This window comes from Macadamia integrifolia, chromosome 1, assembly GCF_013358625.1.
Source record: "Macadamia integrifolia cultivar HAES 741 chromosome 1, SCU_Mint_v3, whole genome shotgun sequence".
In the NCBI taxonomy this organism is placed as follows: Eukaryota; Viridiplantae; Streptophyta; class Magnoliopsida; order Proteales; family Proteaceae; genus Macadamia; species Macadamia integrifolia.
In genome coordinates, this window is record NC_056557.1 from 8,956,046 (window position 1) to 8,976,652 (window position 20,607).

Below are 20,607 nucleotides of genomic sequence, written 5' to 3' on the forward strand. Positions count from 1 at the left end.
CATAGGTGCATGATAAACACCCCATTAAGAAGATTTATGATGTCCTCTTATGGTAGTAATAGTCTTACTGAAAAGCTACAGGGGTAAATGCACAGAAGTTCCTCTCTTTTACATATATATGATACAATCCATGCAAGGTACATAATGGAACAAGAACAAAATATCTGATAATTTAACCATACCTGTTGGATGGGATGCCAGGTATGTGAACTTGCATCTCTGTCCTCTCTACCTCTCTCTGTGTCTCTCCCTCTCCCTAATGTCGTCACTGCGTCACCTTGAACTCCCTCTGAAAGTCACTCACAGTGGTTGGGGTTTCCAACTTCTGCACCTCTCCCTCCCTCTTGATCCTCTGCTTCAATCTCTCCCTTTCTCTGTCAATACTAATATTAATAGTTTCACCTTCTTTGCAAGATTTAAGAGAATGTGGGTTTACACAAGCTATTGACACCTTCTGAGGTGCCAAGAAGATTTTCTCTTTATATAAATCACAACTCTTATTGACCGGTAGGATGCGCTGTTAATCGAGGGTTACATCATGGGGAACACAGAGGAACATTTAGAAAAATTGGGCGAGGCAATTTGTCCTGTAAAAGAAGAGTTCAGCGAGGTTTATGCTCACCTTAACACAACTCAAACCATAGTCCAATTAGTAAATCTCTTTTCATTTTATCTCTGCCCTTTTAACCCCAAACCCAAACCTTTGGAAGCAACTACTACTTCACAAGTCCACATTACATATCTTTCACATTCACTTAACTTTCTCATAAAATAATTAGAAACGAAATATTTATTACAACAACATTCTATTCTGATATATATACAGTATTGTAGTTGTACAATCTTCAATAATTCCTAAGAAGCTGGCGAGTGGTTCTTACAATACTAGATAGTATAAAAGCTGAGAATTTCGGCTTAGAAATTCATTAAGGTACTGCAACTTGTGTGCTTCCATGGGCTTTAAGCATTGGTTTTGACGGTGGAAAGGGCCGATGGAGACCAAATGAGGTGTGTAAGCTTCTGGGTTTACTTTGCGAGGCATCGCAGGAACTCGGTATATGGTACAGTTGGATGGCAATGCAGGCACCTGCTTTCGTTCTTTCTCTATTGAATCCACCAGCTTTCCAACTACAGACATCTTGGCTTTCCTTAACAAAATCAATAAGCAGGTTGGACGTTGGAGAGACTACAAGATTTTAAACAAAAACTAATAAATTAAAGGAAAAAGTTTTCCTAACCCATTAAATGTGTGCTTCTGTGTATGTACATCAGATAGAGAGAGAGCAACTTGCACCTCGTGGCCAGTAGGGTGGTCAAGCCATCGGGCCGGATGGTTTTGGTTGGGTCTAAGGCTTGCATTGTTCTGCTCGTTTAGGTTACGACATGGACATATTTCTATTCAGTCAGTTAGATAATTATTAGTCCATAATTGAGTTACAATTAGGTTTTAAATAAATTAATTCACTAATCATGCTATACATAATCCCTAAATGGGCTATAAACGGTCAGTCACAATATTTGTTAGTTTCAGCCACTTGAACATCGGGCTACTACCTTGGATTGAGAATGTTCGATAATTAATCGATTGGTGGTTGAACATGAGATGTTTAGTAATTGATTTGGCTGGTCTCGGCTTGAACTGGTTGATTCAGGTCAAGCCTATTGGTGTGGGTCAACTTCTAACACCCCTATTGCCAAAGGAATTTGAAACTTAGCGCATGGGTAATTCAAGTGGACCGACTTCCCATTCAATGTTTAATTTGACCAAAAATGCCCTCCAAATGGCTCAAAAAGCCTCGAGTGAGTTGAAATGAGCCTCAATATTGATTGTGTAGGAAGTCTTCGTCTAATGTATAACTAGGCTCTAGATGATAACCTTTTCAGAGCCCATCGGGGGAAAAGTTTCCTAAATAGCCCACCTTACTATACCATGTGGAAGGAAAGACATGGTCTGGATTAGTCAGGTGCCAAACTTCTAGGCCTAGTTAAAATTTGCACCCTCCTTTATAGTGGCATGCATTGTCCTTGAATATATAAGGGAAAACACCGCCATTTATTGAAAGTTAAAAGGCAAAAAAGAGTACGAAAGAACATCAAGAGGTGGAATGCTTACATGGTCGCTATGTGGCAGTCATGGATTGCCGGTTCTCGTTAGTTCTCGCAGATGAACTCGCTTGGTGAGATGGGTCATGTTTGGTTACCTCTTTCTATATATAAGTAGAGGATTCCATGAAAAGTTCCCAAGACACCAATGGTTAATGTAAAGCAATGCAAAGGGATGTCGTAAGAGGTGAACTAGGCACTTATCCTCGGTAGGTTAAAGTTTCAGTTGAAAGGCTACCTCGAATCTTTACAAACTTGGGGCAATTGTAGGTATATATCCTCGGTAGGTTAAAGTTTCAGTTGAAAAGCTGCCTGGGATCTTTAAAAACTTGGGGCAATTGTAGATTCTCATCTTTGTAACTAGGGAAAGGTTATTTTTGATAATGTGTATCCTTACATGGGTTGTTAGGTTGAACTCAAACTTTAGAAACAATGTCACAGGCCTTTTGAGAGTGTGTGTGTGTTAGAGAGAGAGAGAGAGAGAGAGAGAGATGCATTGAGAAAGAGAGATGCATACGTTGAGAATGATAGACCTACAATAGCGAGTCTGAAACACTACCAATAGTGTTTTAAAACAGGTGCCAAAGTCGTAAGGACCGTTAAGTTGGTAGTGTTTCACCTTTGTCTGATAGACCTACACCCAAGTCGTGTCGACCTACACCCAAGTCGTACTCAGCCGTGTTGCCGCAGATAGGCGTTGAAGGCGAATTAGTATTGACAGTAGGCTGGATTGACAGTAGGATATTGTGACCAGAGACCCTTATTGACTCGAACCTCATTAGCATGGCTTCATACTTTCGCTCCAGTTCCCGAAGATCTTCCTCTTCTGAAGTTAGTTCATCCGGCAGGACTCAAGGTTCAGTCCATAATGTCGAAGAAGTGGTTTTTCGCAACCTAGAAGTTGCCATAAATAATTATACTATCCCGAGAATACCTGAATCTGAGGTACACCATAAAGGCACTTTCGCATTCCATAGTGACTATATCATTAAGACATGCGAAAGCACCCATACTCTTGCTTCTGATCAAGAGCAAATTCAACTCCTAACTAGCTCTCAGATCCAGAGGCATAGAGAGCGTGGATTTAAGTTCATCCACATCGGCCTAGTTCAAGTGGCCCTTAAACCCTTAACTCTTCTAGGGATAAATAGTGCTGTCTTTGCTGCCATAAGAGATGCCAGAATGAAGAATTTTAATCAATCTCTTATGGGTATTATTGAAACTAGTCTCTGTGAAGGACCTGTCTATTTTCAGAGTAGACCCAATCTTTCTCTATCCCTCACAGACCCCAATATTCTGCAAAGCGCTGTTATTACCTTAAGAACGTATGGATACGATATTCTTCCAGGAACTCAAAATATTGCAGTTATATATCGTGTCTATTACAAGGTTATGACAACGTGTGCTCCTAATGCGAAGTTCATAGATCCAAAGGGTCAAACTGTCTGTTTCCAAGCCAATTCTGAAAGATCTCAAGTTTTTGTATCTCGATGCATCAGATGGTCGGAAATAAACCTCCCTGACTCTTGGACCTTGACTTCTGTGGCTCAACCTCAGCCACCAATCCAAACCTCTCCATCATGCATCACTTAGCTTCCTTCTGGTGATGTTGAAATTACTTTTGACCGTAGATCTACTGAATCTAGACGATCTACTTCTTCTGTACTTTCTTCTTCTTTTGAATTTTCTCAGTTCCAAGCACCTTCTCGTGCTTCTACTTCTAGAATTCAGACTGAGAATTTTGATGGAATTATAAATCTGCAGGGTACAAATCGTACTCCTTCTCAGGTTAATCAACCTGTTTATGGTCCTCTTTCTAGAGACCAATTTCAGGCTCAATATCAGCCTCCTATTAATCAGGAAACTGGTTCTTCTTCTCCAACTCCCTCTGATATGCAAGGATCAGGTATTATGATGCTTCATATAGCAGAAGAACCTAAGTTTCAGATTAATAAATGATTCCTTATCCAGGAATATCGTTCCCCGAAGAATGAAGGAAAAAGAAAACTTTTCGAAGAACATTATCCTTCTAATTCGGATCGTCAAATGCTTCATGAGAAATGGGTTTCTCATATGGAAACTCACCAAATTAATATTCCCTTTTTCTCGTGGTTAAAACTGTATCTTCTTGAAAATCGATCCTCTAACACTCCCCAAGTTAGTGAGATTAAGAAGATAACCACCACATATACTTCTCAGGAAGGAACAGAAATTGATTCTGTTCATCCTCCATTTCAAGCCTTAAAAATAGGTGACCAAAAGTTTGCAGTTCCGCTAAAAACTTCCAGCCCAACTGCTAGACCGTTGACTGAAACCCATCTTAGTCATGTTGTTGAACAAAACAACTATACTAATCTTTGTCTTCAGTCAATTGGCAACCAAACTGATCGTATTGAGACCATTGTCAATTCTTTACATCCACATACCCCATCCACATCTCATACGACAACTAAGTTTGATTGGCCAACCATTGCTTCTCAACCTAGAAGCATCCCTCCTAAAGAGCCTTCTTCTCAAAATAGGAGTAATCAGTCTGTCTTGTTTAAACCTCCTCCTGTCCTGACCATTCCACCTAAAAAGAAAGTGGAGTCTACCATTCTTGATGAAATCGTAACTAGACTCCAAAGACTTCAGGTCACAAAGGACAACCTTAAACAACTTGAAGACAGTCAGGCTCTAACTCTTTCTCTTGCTGATCTATCCGATTCTGAAATCGAAACAGCAGAAAGAGAATTCCAATCTATGCTTCCTAATCAGGCAGCAGTTCCTGAGTCTCTTCCTCAACTAAATCAAGTTATGGGAAGAACTCGAAAAGTTATGCCTACCGCTCCAACAAATTATTATTATCCTCGACCTTCTCCGGTAGATTGTCAATTCGAACTCGAAGGTGACAATTCCAATTTCCCGGTTGATGGTAATACTATTTTTGAGTGGAATATTGATGGTTTATCAGAATATCAAATCATCAATGTGCTGAAATGGATGTTAATGTATGCTACCGCTGTAAAGCTCAATCATTCATTCGATTCAAATGTTGCTAAAATGATAGCAACTGGATTTTCTGGCCAACTTCGTGGTTGGTGGGATTTTTATTTGTCTGAAGAAGTTAGACAACAGATAATTGGTGCTACAACTAGTGTTCCGCAGCAGTTGACTGAACAATTAGCTGACGACAATTATGCCCAGCGAACTGTTTATGTTAATCATGAAGACGCGGTTAATACTTTGGTTTACACCATCACTCTTCACTTTGTTGGACCAGCTGAAATTCTAGCTGATCGAACAAGAGAGCAATTAATGAATTTGCGATGTCCTACACTATCTCATTATAGATGGTATAGAGATGTCTTTTTTGCTAAAGTCTTCTCCAGAGACAATTGTAATAATGTCATATGGAAAGAAAAGTTTCTTTCTGGATTACCCCCTTTATTTGCTCAAAAGGTCCGGTATCGACTTAAGGCAAAACATAATGGCACTATTCCCTTTGAGCAATATACCTATGGGGAATTAGCTGCTGAAGTTTGCAATGAAGGTCTTCAACTCTGCACAGACCTTAAACTTAAGAAACAATTGTCTAAAGAAAGACAAGCTGGATTCCGAGAACTTGGAGATTTCTGTGAACAATTTGGTTTTGAAAAGGTTCGTCCCTCAGGTCCGAAGAAACCTCATCGGAAACTTTCTAAGTTTTCCAAGCCTAAATACCAGGCTAAACCTTATAAGTCTAAGCCTAAGTGCTTCTTTAAGAAACGCTTTTCTAAATCTCGTCCTCAAAACACTTTTCCAAGTAAACCCCCTGTTTGTTATAAATGTGGAAAAGTAGGACATTATAAGAATAACTGTCGAACTAAAGCTCGAATTAATGCTTTAGAAATTGACGATTCTCAAAAGCAAAATCTTGAAAGAGTCCTATTATATAGCTCTTCTGAACCAGAACCGGATTCTGAGTCCAACTCAGATCAAGATATTGCTCAACTTGAGTTCGTTAGTGATTCTTCTGAGTCTAAAACCCAGACTCCTCATTGTAGTTGTGATCCCTTTCAGGCTATGCTTAAAGAAAATGGTTTAATGGTTCTTTCTTCTGAAGAATCATTTCTTCTCAAAACCATAGATCAAGTTACTGATCCTGCTGCTAAGGCTCAGCTCTTACAAGAGTATATAACCTTAGTAAAGGATAATTCTCGGCCTAGCCCTGTTCCTGCTCAGTCCAAGGTTCAAGATTATAGTTTCAAAACTATAATTAATCGAGTAAAAGCTACATCTCTGTCTCGAGAACCTACCTTACAGGAACTCCGAAAGGACCTCAACGACACTAAGACTGAAGTTCAAAATCTTAAACAACGTATCCAGATTCTTGAACTTTACAATACTCAAAACTTTGAGCCATATGTAGAAGAAGAAGCTTCCTTTAAAGACTACTAGCAGCTCAACCAGTGGCTAGTACCTCTGCATCTCCTGCTGCAGTTTCTTCTGAAGATGCTCAAGTTTTAAGTATCCAGCAGGTTCAAACTCATCGATGGCATGTTATGATTGACATCGTTGTTAACCATGAGTTTAGCCTAAAAACCATCGCCTTAATTGATTCAGGCGCTGATATCAACTGTATCAACGAAGGACTAGTACCTTCTCGATACTTTGAGAAGACCACTCAGAAGTTGGTTACTGCTGATGGATATAGAATGGAGATTGGGTATAAGCTCCCATCTGCTTCTATTTGTTGTAATGGACATTGCCTGAAAACTCCTTTTATTATAGTAAAAGGACTTGCTCAATTCATACTTCTAGGCACTCCATTTCTATCCCAGTTGTATCCTATGCAAATTGATAATATTGGTCTTCACTCGGTGATTCAAAATCACCCTATTACTTTTCATTTCATCGAGCCTCCCAAGGTTCATATGGTGAATGAAATCAGGGCTCAAGTGCAGTCCAAAGAAAAGTTTATATGCTCTTTATCCTCTAAAATTCAACAAAAGAGCATACAACAAAAAATTAATAATCCTAGTTTTCAAGTTAGAGTTAAAACCTTTCAAGCTCAACTTGAAAAAGAAGTTTGTTCTGATATTCCTACGGCATTCTGGTCAAGAAAAACTCATCTTGTTACTCTTCCATATGAAGATAACTTTTCTGAACGCCAGATTCCCACAAAAGCTAGGGCAGCTCAAATGCCTGATCTTTTAAGGGAAACTTGTCAAAAGGAAATCTCAGAACTCCTTGCCAAAGGTTTATTAGACCTAGTAAATCTCCCTGGAGTTGCACTGCATTTTATGTTAACAATAATGCTGAAATTGAACGAGGTGCACCCAGATTGGTTATCAACTATAAACCTTTAAGTAAGGTTCTTAAATGGATTCGGTATCCTATCCCTAATAAAAGGGATCTTCTTAACAGACTTTATGCTTCTAGCATATTTTCTAAGTTTGATATGAAGTCCGGATACTGGCAAATTCAGATAGCAGAGAAAGATAGGTATAAGACAACTTTTGTTGTCCCATTCGGTCAATACGAATGGAATGTTATGCCTTTCGGTCTAAAGAATGCTCCCTCTGAATTTCAGAATATTATGAATCAAATTTTTAATCAGTATTCATAGTTTATAATTGTGTATATTGATGATGTCCTTATTTATTCTCAGGACATTTCCCAACACTGGAAACATTTAAATCTCTTCTTGTCTGTTATTCGTCAAGCAGGACTTGTAGTCTCAACTAAGAAAATAAAATTGTTTCAAACTAATGTTCGCTTATTGGGACACTATATATCTTTTGGATCTATTATTCCCATAGAACGAGCTATTCAGTTTGCTGATAAATTTCCTGATGAGATAACAGATAAGACTCAACTTCAAAGGTTTTTGGGTAGCCTTAATTACATTGCCGAATTCTACAAGGATTTAGCAAAGGATGCCAAACCTTTGTTCAATAGGCTTAAATCTCAGCCTGAACCATGGACCTCTGTACATACTGACTCTGTTCGAAAGATTAAGCTTAAAGCTAAAACCCTTCCGTGCTTAAGTTTAGCACGACCCGATTGTTTTAAAATTGTTGAAACCGATGCCTTGGAATTTGGCTACGGTGGTATTTTGAAACAAAAATGTCCTACTCTTCCGAAAGAAGAATTAGTACATTTTACTTCAGGTACTTGGAATTCCACTCAGCAAAAGTATTCAACAATTAAAATGGAAATTCTTTCATTAGTTTTGTGTATAACTAAATTTGAAAGTGACTTATTAAATCAACATTTTTTAGTCCGAGTTGACTGTAAGGTAGCCAAAGATGTTCTTGAAAAAGATGTCAAAAATCTTGCTTCCAAACAGATCTTTGCTCGATGGCAGTCACTTCTTTCTATTTTCGATTTTGATATTGAATTTATTAAAGGAAGTACTAACAGTTTACCTGATTTTTTAACCCGAGAATTCTTGCAGGGCTCCTAAACAGAAGGCTGTTATACCTGTCTCCACCAATAAAGAAGTTGTTTCATCCTCATCCCAACAGTTACAGGATCAACCAGCTCCTATATCATCCCAGTCTCCTTCACCTGCCTCAATACTCAGGCCAGTTAACAATTCCCCTTTCATAGCCACCAATTTTTTCCCAGTAATTCCCGTAGAAACCATTCACCTCCGTCACTCTCCTTCTGAAATTTCTACCATCTACCTTCGTGACCACCTTCATCCCTTTACTGGTGATAAAATTCGTTTTTTCTATGAAAGAATTTTGGAAGAAACTCACAGTGCTCAAATTCAGCACTCTTATCGATCTGCTCATGTTCGAGCTTATTCGAAGCTCAATATATTAAACATCATTCGAGATCGCGAATGGGGATCTTCTCCCTCATTTAAACACGAATTCCATGATGTTACCGGCCTTAAGCTCAGGTCATATGATTATGCTGACTATGTTAAAGCTGCATATGAGTGTGTGTGTGTCCCCCCCCCCCCCAACCCCTCTAGTGTGCGTGAGTTAAGTTCCCTTGGAAAATTTCTTAGAAATAATAATAGAAAAAACGGTGATCAATGATATACGATTTTGACTGTAAGGATATATCTAGATAATGGTTTAGATTGATCACATCTCAAATTTCAAATGTAGATTTAATCACATTCCCTCCACTGCAATGGCATATCCTCCCATTTGTCTGTGCATCCTCTCGCAACCTCTTGGTATTGTTCAAATTTTTAATGTTTTGTTTTGCCACTTGGCAAGCTTTGCTAAGACTGATACATGACATGTGAGCAAGAGATCTTAGGGTTTACCCAGCCTCAATATTTCATCCCTATCCAACCTGTTATGGGTCCCAGCTTGGAGATACCCTCTATAACTGCCAGAGCAGAAAAACTTCTCTTGTGAAGGCATAATGGCAAGAAAGAATAAGAGTTTATTTGAATGAATTGAGTCATATGGGTCACCCACCATGTTATCACAAGACTAGTATAGTATGAAATTGGGGCTGCGGTCAATAGTCAATGAAATCATATTAACTCAATAGTTTAAGTATCATTGATTATTATCTTATAATAGTTAATAGAGATCATGATGCTTAGATACTGAAAGTTTCAGTCTTGGTTCAGAGGATGGGTAGGGCATTAAGACCCACTTGCTGATTATCTTATTTCCCAATAGTTTATGGGATTAAGTTATAAACTAAAATTTGTTGTTTAAACTATTAGGCCTCATTTCATTGGGTTAGTATACTAATCAAATAACATTCAAGGTAGAAAAACAAGGGGTAAGACTGTGTACATTATGACTTTTTCCCCAGACCCGCAGTGGTGGAAGCCTCATTAATTGAGTACACCTTTTTATTTATTTATTTTTTTACATCAAATTTCATTTTTAAGTGCTAGTTCCAAACCTTCCTTATCACGTATAGATGTACTGGTTTGAAAATTATACAATTCTTGGTTGTCAAGAAACCTAACAGGTTTTAAAAATTATACAATTCTTGGTTGTCAAGAAACCTAATCATGCCTATAAAAAGATCATAGTGGATGAGAAACAAAAGAGTAAGAAGTTAGAAAGAAAGAGTAACAAATATAACTATAATGGCTGAGGAAGTGAAGGTACTGGGCATGTGGATAAGCCCTTTCAGTCGCAGAGTAGAGCTAGCTCTAAAACTGAAAGGTGTCTCTTATGAATACATCGAAGAAGATCTTGCTAACAAGAGTCCTTTGCTTCTCAAATATAACCCAATTCATAAGAAGATCCCTGTGCTCCTACACAACGAAAAGACCATCATTGAATCCATTGTCATACTTGAATACATTGAAGAGACATGGAAAGGCTATAGCTTACTTCCTGAAGATCCTTACCAGAAAGCTATCGCCCGTTTCTGGGCTAAGTTCATAGATGAGAAGGTAAGGAAATTTATATTTACTTATTTAATTCTGTATTTGGATTTGTTCATGAGTTAATCTGGTTTATATGGCTAAATAAATGAGCTTGTCTAGGACTATTAGATTGTTAATCTTTTCCTAAATTTGTTTAAGACCCAAATTTTGTATCCCTGCAAAAATTCATATGTCCAGTAATTCAGAGATCTTGAATTGGAATCGCAAGGGATTCATCTGGAGGGATCCTATGCTAATTGGATTCAGGTCTGATGGTTCTCTCTTGATCAGTTTCCAAAAGGGTTTTGTTTAAGCCAAAGGCCAGTATCATTATGTCTGATGGATCTCTCTTAATTAGGTTCCTTGATGGAACTTGTTTCATCTAAAAGGTCAGTATCATTGTTTTGCATTCTCTGGCAAGGCTAAATAAAACTTCTTGTCAGCAGTGTTGGACTGCAGTGTGGATAGCTTGCTGGAGTGAAGGGAAGGAGCAAGAGAAAGCCATGGAAGAAGCATGGGAACACCTAAGGACATTGGAAAATGAGCTTAAGGGGAAGAAGTTCTTTGGAGGGGAGACTATTGGATTTGTAGACATTGCAGCAAACTTCATAGCCTTTTGGGTTGGAGTATTTGAGGAAGTAACAGGCATAAAGTTGCTAGATGAAGAGAAACTTCCCATCTTATGCAGATGGATTGAAGAGTTCCTCAGTTGTGATGTTGTGAAGGAATGCTTGCCTCCCAGAGATGAGTTGATCATGTTCTTTCAAGCTCGCAAGGAAGCTATCACTGCATCCAAATCCATGGTTTATAAATTATAAGTGACTGGTGTGTCGTTTTCATTGGTAGTGAACTTGTTACTAATACATAAATCATCCTATGTACTTCTTGTGTTTGTTTTCTGTTTTATGTATTTAGATCTGTAGCCTCATCAGCAGCTAGTGAGTTCTTTAAGGGCACAGATTTCTTAGATTAGAGGGAAAAAACTGTTGTTTGACTTTCAGTAATTGGAATTTAGTAAGCTGTGACAAAAATATGCAAATTAGCCAAGGGTGGCGAGTTCCATTTGGGCTGCTACATACATCCATCAAAAACGACGACTTAGTATTTTTGCAACTAAATGGGTCGGCTACATAGATCCGCGATAGGGTACAATAAATGGAAATAGAGAGAAGCAATGACGTACAAGTAGAGAAAGGTTCGCGAAGTCCTCCCTCTCTGTTTCAATCTCGATAGCCATTGTAATCAGATGACTTTGAAGCTACACCCTTAAACCAATATCTTCCCATGTAGCTTCTCCATATTCTACTGTGGTTGCCATGTAGCACAATGAAAAAGTAACCCTTCCATAGGTGCATGATAAACACCCCATTAAGAAGATTTATGATGTCCTCTTATGGTAGTAATAGTCTTACTGAAAAGCTACAGGGGTAAATGCACAGAAGTTCCTCTCTCTTACATATATATGATACAATCCATGCAAGGTACATAATGGAACAAGAACAAAATATCTGATAATTTAACCATACCTGTTGGATGGGATGCCAGTTATGTGAACTTGCATCTCTGTCCTCTCTACCTCTCTCTGTGTCTCTCCCTCTCCCTAATGTCGTCACTGCATCACCTTGAACTCCCTCTGAAAGTCACTCACAGTGGTTGGGGTTTCCAACTTCTGCACCTCTCCCTCCCTCTTGATCCTCTGCTTCAATCTCTCCCTTTCTCTGTCAATACTAATATTAATAGTTTCACCTTCTTTACAAGATTTAAGAGAATGTGGGTTTACACAAGCTATTGACACCTTCTGAGGTGCCAAGAAGATTTTCTCTTTATATAAATCACAACTCTTATTGACCGGTAGGATGCGCTGTTAATCGAGGGTTACATCATGGGGAACACAGAGGAACATTTAGAAAAATTGGGCGAGGCAATTTGTCCTGTAAAAGAAGAGTTCAGCGAGGTTTATGCTCACCTTAACACAACTCAAACCATAGTCCAATTAGTAAATCTCTTTTCATTTTATCTCTGCCCTTTTAACCCCAAACCCAAACCTTTGGAAGCAACTACTACTTCACAAGTCCACATTACATATCTTTCACATTCACTTAACTTTCTCATAAAATAATTAGAAACGAAATATTTATTACAACAACATTCTGTTCTGATATATATACAGTATTGTAGTTGTACAATCTTCAATAATTCCTCAGAAGCTGGCGAGTGGTTCTTACAATGCTAGATAGTATAAAAGCTGCAGCTAGGAATGAATGAATCCCCATGAAGTGCTGAAATGATAATGCTTCAAACTTGCATTCATCTCATAATATTTCTCCACTTCATCACAAATCCCAGAAAAATAAAAATCATTAAAATGTTTAGTAACCTCTTCAAGAATCTCCATAAAGGAATTTCACTGAGGTTCTCCCAAATAATGGAGAAATTCTCACTGCATTCAAGAGTGCCTTCCCTGTTGGTGAGGTGGCCATTCGGCCTCATCATGGAATTACTGTGACAACGGTTATAAGAGTGATAACGGTCACAAGAAGGAGAAATTTGGGGGCGATTCCGTTGATTGGAAAAGAGCCGTTTATCAACGGATCTATTGGCTCTATAAAAGAGCTGGAAAATATACAGAGGAAATCAATAAGTTGGAGCCCCAAAAATCTTGCGCTATCTCCGGTTTTGATTCTTCTCTTCTGTCTCCATAGTACAACAATGGTATCAGAGCTGTTAAAGCAACTGAAAGCTCCCCTGAGCCCTGCTCTAGGAGGAGAAAGTAGCAGCGATGGTCAACTGCTCATGAAGCCTTGCTCGTGGAAATTTTTTGCTGGATAAGGGGGAAGTCCTGACCTCGGACCCACCATGTCTGAAACATCAAGATCGCCGGAGTGATCGACCCCGTCTGGGTTCAGCAACCGATATATTCACCCATGCCCCTGTGGTCATTTGTTCTTCTTGGAGATCAGCAACCACTGCCGCACTTGAAGGGTCCTTGAACCCATCAAGGAGATCTAGATGCAGAGATCAGATCTGAGTAAACAATGTCATATTCGACATGCGGCGACGATACGGACGACTTCGACGAGTACGATCCCACCAGCGGAGGTTATGACCTTACTCTTACCGCCGGCCGGCCCATTCGCCCTTCCACCTTAGACCTGCTACCCGATCTCCTCCTCCTCTTGCTTGATCCTCCTACCGCAAATAATAGCTGCGCCTCCATCACCGAGGACGCCATCAACCAAGCCGGCAAGGCTCTCCTGCTTGACCCAAGAGACGCCGCCGCTCACTTCCTCATAGTCTTAGCGCTCGATCTGCAGGCCCACAAGTCTTCCGCCCTCAGATCCCTTGACGTCGGAATCACTACTGTTGTGCCAATGACCGTAATAAAGTTCGTCTTCTCTGTCGTCCGCTTCTATTACAGATCGATTGCTCCGTCAATGGAAAGGATGCCACCGCCGACGATGGTCTACAATTAAGTTTTTTGGCTGTTTTGCGTGCTGGACTTGGACTCAAGTGGCATTGCGACTCTCGCCTTTGAAAGAAGGAAAGGAAGCACAATCCCTCCGTCCTCCCGATGCCAATACCGATGCCGACAGTGGTATCGTGCCCGATGGTAATCGTGACTACATTCCCAGGTAAGTATATTATATAAACAACAACCAATATAATAGTGATAAGTGAACCCATATGATGTCATATGTGTATTAGTTAGCTTGTCTTGTTAGTTTATTATTTTATCATTCAATTATAGTGGTGTAATTTTTTATTAGTTCTTTCATATCGGCGTATATGTTATGTCACTCACACACAATTTTATTTAATATTTTATTGTCTTCTGTTTTCAAATAATATTGAATATGCTGCCATTATAATATATGAGATGCACTTTATTATAATCAATATTTTAATGTTTATCCACACGATTGAGTTATTGCATTCAAGATATTGTCTAAAATTACATAAGGTGTCGTTTGTGGATAGAAATTCTGAATTTAATATCATGTTATTATCATTATTGGTTAATGGGTTTTGGTATTGTGAATATACGGTATTCTAAGAGTTCATGTGTTGAATGCATTCTTGTTATATGTTGTCTGTTTTAGAGATCATGGACCTTATTAAAATTGATCTTATAGCCCATAATAGGTTTCTGATGTATTTTCTGGAGTATTCAACCCAAAAGGAAAGTTTGACCTTTGGTTTTTTAAGTATATTCATAAATTTCATGGAGTATATATCTTAAAGGTTTGATAAGTTTGTCTGGGTCATTTACATGACACCACCTCCATGGGCTTTATAGATTGTCAATTATTTTACATTAACGTACTTTGAGTCAAGGTAGACTCTTATTATGGGAATGTACTATATTTTGGTTGATCACCTCTAGCCATAGTTTTTTGTTTGGCGGGAAAATTTTTGTATATATAGTGATGGCGGAAAAATACTCAGTCATGATTGAGATTAGACTGGACTTGATATCTGTTAGAACCATATGACGTGATTACTTACTTGATAGTTTATTCAAGTGGACCAATTGTTAGACCACATGGTCTTGGTATGCCAATGATAATATATTTATGCAATAATTTTTTTAAATGTTATTTTTCTTGCATCATTTTCATTGATAATATGTTCAATGGAATTTTTGGAGATTGTTCGTTACACGTGATATTGGAAATATCAAAGTTAATGATGGGTAATGTTAAGTATTTTTTTTTGGTAAATGATCATTGTTGGTTATTGAATTTACCATTGGATTTTTAGTGAATGAATTGAGGAGGTTTGTCTAGTGAATCAATGGAAGATTTGACATGAAATATGTCTTGATGCAAATGACTTTAGTGTTAAGTCAGAAATTGATCATATTCTTTAATAAAACATCCAATTGACTTATTGGAATTAAGTTTATGGACTTCCAATGCCAGTTAAGTTTTTTTTGATGTCGAAAATGAGTTAATCGACATGTTACTAAAAGTTGACAAAATGACTTTGGACATCAGGAAAAGGCAGGAAATCAATGCAATCTTTGTATTGGAAATTTTTTTTTAAAAGCTTAGTTATTATGGTTGTTCAAGCAAAATGAGCCTGACGATCCGATTTTTGTACGGATCTTGTGGATTATGCTTAAAGTTTTATTTTTGTGCATTTGCATGGGATTATTTATGATATTAGATCTGAAATTGATAATATGCAATGGAAGGTGGTTGGGATCTGAAATTATGCTGACATATAGAACTTTGATTTCGGAAAAGCCCAACATTATGGAGTGTTTTTCCATGGATTTATGTTATTGCATGATTAGATTAAACCTTATGAATTAGGGGAAGGCAGGAAACCAAACTTAGAAAATCTAAAGAAGTAGGGATTAATAGCCCATGTACAAATGCCTGTGTCATAAAGGAAAGAGTTGGATTCTAGAACGACCAGATGCAAGTTCATATGATATCTTGAATGATCAAAGGGATATGTTCTATCATCCTGAAAAGCGGTAATTGAGAGTCGTGATGCGGAATTTCTAGAGAAACTAGAAGAGGAACCGTTGTAGGAGGATATAGAACCCCTGCATGTCATTGACAATGACTACGATGTTAACCATCAAGAGGAACCAAGAATTTTTTCTATCAAGGAATCCCAAGCTCTTGAAGATCAAGTTGATCATCAAAGACAAGACCCGAAGCCGAGGGTAAGTGGGAGTAAAAGAAATAGAGTACCCCCAACTTATTTAGATGACTATTACCTTTAATTATATCAATCATCTTGTTATACAATTGACACAGATGTGGAAGAAGTAGTCGATCCCGTAACCTATAGTGAAGTGATGAAATCACGAGAATTAGGTGAATGGTGGAATGCCATGTGAGAGGAAATTGTTTTTATGAAAAACCTTACACTGGTAGTTTGAAATGTGTACAAAGAAGATGGGTCTGTTGATAAATTCGAGGCTTAGTTAGTTGCAAAAGGATATACACAGAAAGGTAGGAATAAGCTACCAGGATATTTATTTGTCGGTATGGAAATTTGCCTCTATTAGATTGTTTTTGACACTTGTTGAACATCTGGACTTAGAGTTGTTCCAAATGGATGTCAAAAATGCTTTTCTCAACGATGAGTTGGAAGAAATTGTACACTTATGCGACAACCTAAAGGTTTTCGGAATGGGACAGGAAAATATTGTATATTGGTGGTATATACTTTGTCCTAATGTTCATGGTAATTAAATGATTCTTTAATTAGGATTCAAAGTTGTCAAATTGGATAACTGTATATATATTTTGAAGAGTGGGAGTAGCTGGAAATGACTTGGAGAGAACCAAGTACGAACTTAGTAACAGATTTGAAATGAAGGATATGGGGAAAGCATCCTATATTCTAGGAATTCAAATCATTAGAGACCGAACACAACGTAGATTGTGTTTGAGTCAAGAAAAATACTTGAACTCTGTATTGAAAAGATTCGGGATGCAGAGTTGCAATCCCTCTTCAACTCCAATAGTATTGGGAAAGACTTTATCAAAAAGTCAATGTCCTCAAGAAGGACAGGAAAAGTTGAATGTACCTTATGCTCAAGCAGTAGGTAGTTTATTGTACGCAATGTTGTGTACACGACCGGATTTGGCCTATCCAGTCTGTTTGGTAAGTAGATACCAAAGCAATCCTGGCTCTACCCATTGGGAAGCTGTGAAAAGGATTATGAAATATATTAAAGGAACTAAACACTTGAAATTGTGTTTTCAAGCAGAAAAACTTGAGGTTATTGGATACTCTGATAATGACTTCGGAGGTGATAGAGATGACTCTAAGTCCACCTCTGGTAATGTGTTTATATATAGAGGTGCAATAGTTTCTTGGGGTAGCAAGAAACAAGGGTGTGTTGCTAGGCACCAACTGGAAGCTGAGTATGTTGCCTGTAATATGGTACTCATGCAGTCTAGATAAGACTGCATGAGTACCAGTGGAAATAAATTTGGGCTGGATCTTGTAATTAGACCAGTGGAAATAAATTTGGGCTGGATCTTGTAAATGGACCAGTGAAAATATTCTGTGATAATCAAGCCGTAATAACTCGAAGGGGAAACATATAGAAATATGTAGTGGCACTATATTCGAGATATAGTAGGAAAAGGTGAAATTAAAGTAACCTATGTACCTACGAGCGATATTGGGCTGATCCCCTCACAAAGGGAATTCATGCGGAAGCTTATGTTAAGCATGTAAATTTAATCGGACTTAAGGTTATCTAATTCTGGAATTGAAACTAAGTGCTCGGAATATATAAGGGACTTAGGTCGGTCTAAGTCTAGAATTGGAACTGTATGTTCCTTGTCATGGAAAATTGAAAATTGTATATATATTCGGAATCGTTATGAATATTATTCATGGAAAATTGAATGAAAATGTTTCTTGAAAATGGGAATGGAAATAATTCCTGGAAATAGGAATGGAAATGGAATTCCTGGAAATAGGAATGGAAATGGTTCCTGGAAATGTCATGACGAATGTTCCCGGAAATGGGAACTTGTAATGTGAAAGTAATTCCTGAAAATTGGGAATGTAAATGGAATTTGAACTATATGTTCGGAATAAATAGTGGACTTAGATCTCTAAGTTTGGAATAGGAACTAAAGTTCCTTATCATGACAATGTTTTGTTATTGCCCTGAAAATGGGAGCGGAAATTGAAATGTCATGATGGAGCCCCTGGAAATGAAAGCGGAAATTGAAATATCATGATCGTTCCTAGAAATAGGAACGGATATCTAGGAACGGAAATGAAAATATCATCATGATCCTCGAATTTTTCATAATGTTAGTTCTTAAAAATGAGAACGGAAAATGTGAATTCGGCCAGAATGGCCAAGTGGGAGATGTTGGTGAGGTGGCCATTCGGCCTCATCATGGAATTACTGTGACAACGGTTATAAGAGTGATAACGGTCACAAGAAGGAGAAATTTGGGGGCGATTCCGTTGATTGGAAAAGAGCCGTTTATCAACGGATCTATTGGCTCTATAAAAGAGCTGGAAAATATACAGAGGAAATCAATAAGTTGGAGCCCCAAAAATCTTGCGCTATCTCCGGTTTTGATTCTTCTCTTCTGTCTCCATAGTACAACATAGCAATCCACAGAATCCATGAATCCCACTGGTTTATACATGATGATCTTCAACATATGAACAACAGAAACCCACAAATCCCAACAAGAACAAACATAAGTTTTATGTGATCCTGCCAAAAATTTCATGGCGGAACTCTAGTCAAGATGTCTCTGGAGTTGGAAGTCAATTCGTATAACTGTTAAGAATCTATTGGATTAGTTTTATTCAATTCAGATCTCGACTTAGAGACCTTGCCAAACCCTAGTTCAAATCGGTGATAACTTTCCTTAAGAACTGTCATGTTTCGACTGAGTTAGAGCTTTAATTGTTTAGTCACATTAGCAGTAATAAATGATGCCGACACTTCTTCATCAAAGACAATAGCAACAGTTCTTGGAAAATCCCTATTCGATTTCACCTAGTTCTGCAAGTGGTTATCGAAGATCTATGCCACCTTTCGGCCGTACTGGTTTGCTCATTTTGTTGTCTCTTACGGTAGTTCTAGGAATTCTTCATGTAGCCTTCGCAAATGAACGGAGCAGAGCAGAGCAAGCGACCACAGGTTATATTCATCAGAGCAGTAGTTGTCAATTTAGGGATTGTCATATTCCAATCTCTGCTTTACTAATTGGGGACGAAGGGCATTATAGTAACTTAACATACCCATAAAGGTAAATTGGCCATTTAGTGAAAAAATGTCTGATGACATCATCACTTAACTCCTTAAACCTAACGGAATGAGTTTTTTAGATATAATTTTGAAAAAATGAGGGGTCTACTAGACATTATTTTTATTTTCACATGTTACGTCAAGTTATTTTCAAATTTAGGGGTGATACTGGATAATTTCCCATAATAAAAGGAAAAAACTATTTTTTTAATCATTGGCATGCGTTTTAGGTAGTGGCCAGAAACAAATAGATTCGAAAAGACGTTGCTACCCTTATCCGGATGCTTCCATGTGACTTTTCATTTTCCTGACATAATAGCCATGGAAGGGATCAGGGTCTCTCTCTCTCTCTCTCTCTCTCTCTATATATATATATATATATATATATAAATACACAACTCATTGATAATCGACATATGTGAACGGATCAGGTTCACATATAAGAATGTTTTAATACACTCCTAATCTGTGGTTATAGAATCTATTAAATGAAGAGAGAGAAAATCGATTCTATATCTACGGATCAAGATCGTTCTCATATATTCTTGTACGTAAACTTGACCCGCTCACTCTACATGTGGCCTAAGAAACCGAGTGAGAAAAGGTTTGAAACCCACTAAACATATTATAGATATTAAATTTTAAAAGATAATGTTTAAAATAATAACAAATGAAAGGGTTCGTTAGACTGTGAGAAATTATACTATTAAAAAATGACATTTTTTAAAACCATTGGCACAGTCAAAAAGTCACAAAGTGACAAAACTATATATATATATATATTATTCAAGCTTTTTTTTTTCTTAGGTGTAGAAGAGCTTATTTATTGAAGCGAGCATAGCGTTTGCAATCTGATTTACATAAATCAGAAATCCGGAAAGTGAAAGCAGGCCGACTTGCCTAGGATTGAGCTTCTATGTGATGCAACATAATGTCCAGTACGTATTCAACGATCAGATACATTTTGATATGGAGTCCAAGACAGTCGCACACAGCCCAAGGCATTTTTAGGCGTTGGAAGTACGCTCCTAGAGAAGGGGTCGGCCATGTTTCTGTTCTCCCTTAAAAAAATGAGTGAAAAAACATGATGTGAGGAAGGTTATCAAATATTTGTTATCTTGTATGATATTAGCAATATCAATAGGGATTGGATGTTCTTCCTTGTTCAAGAGGACAGGTATTAGACAGGGCTACAGTGTACACATAATAATATTTGTATTCTGCAACTATAATCGCTCAATATTTATGCCCAAACACCATTGGTCTCGTGCATGGTTTTAGATGCAATGAAGCACATCATGCCCACCACTCAGAAAATGTCCAATTCCACTGGGGATTTCATGACATTACCATAGGCTACAGAGGATTTCTCTCCCGATGTGACATGACTGCAATTTTGCAATTAAATTTGTATTTC

At 37.9% G+C, this 20,607-nt stretch overlaps 1 protein-coding gene and 1 long non-coding RNA gene across 2 annotated transcripts; both read left to right on the forward strand.

Moving 5' to 3' along the window:
• The first annotated feature begins 10,096 nt into the window (after positions 1-10,096).
• Positions 10,097-11,476, forward strand: LOC122078873 (probable glutathione S-transferase). The gene is made up of 2 exons (XM_042645060.1): positions 10,097-10,456; positions 10,876-11,476. The coding sequence occupies exons 1-2, from the start codon at positions 10,145-10,147 to the stop codon at positions 11,245-11,247; spliced, it is 684 nt and encodes a 227-aa protein (XP_042500994.1). The 5' UTR covers positions 10,097-10,144; the 3' UTR covers positions 11,248-11,476.
• Positions 11,477-12,831: 1,355 nt separating this feature from the next.
• On the forward strand, positions 12,832-20,446 carry LOC122078882. Its single transcript, XR_006140219.1, has 2 exons — positions 12,832-12,901; positions 18,302-20,446. It is a non-coding gene; the product is annotated as an uncharacterized LOC122078882 (long non-coding RNA).
• The last annotated feature ends 161 nt before the right edge of the window (positions 20,447-20,607 follow it).

Bases quoted from the DNA above. Each gene is read 5' to 3' on its own strand.
- LOC122078873 (XM_042645060.1), top strand. From the start codon at position 10,145: ATGGCTGAGGAAGTGAAGGTACTGGGCATGTGGATAAGCCCTTTCAGT. The intron at 10,457-10,875 runs GTAAGGAAATTT...TCTTGTCAGCAG, and splicing joins CTAAGTTCATAGATGAGAAG to TGTTGGACTGCAGTGTGGAT.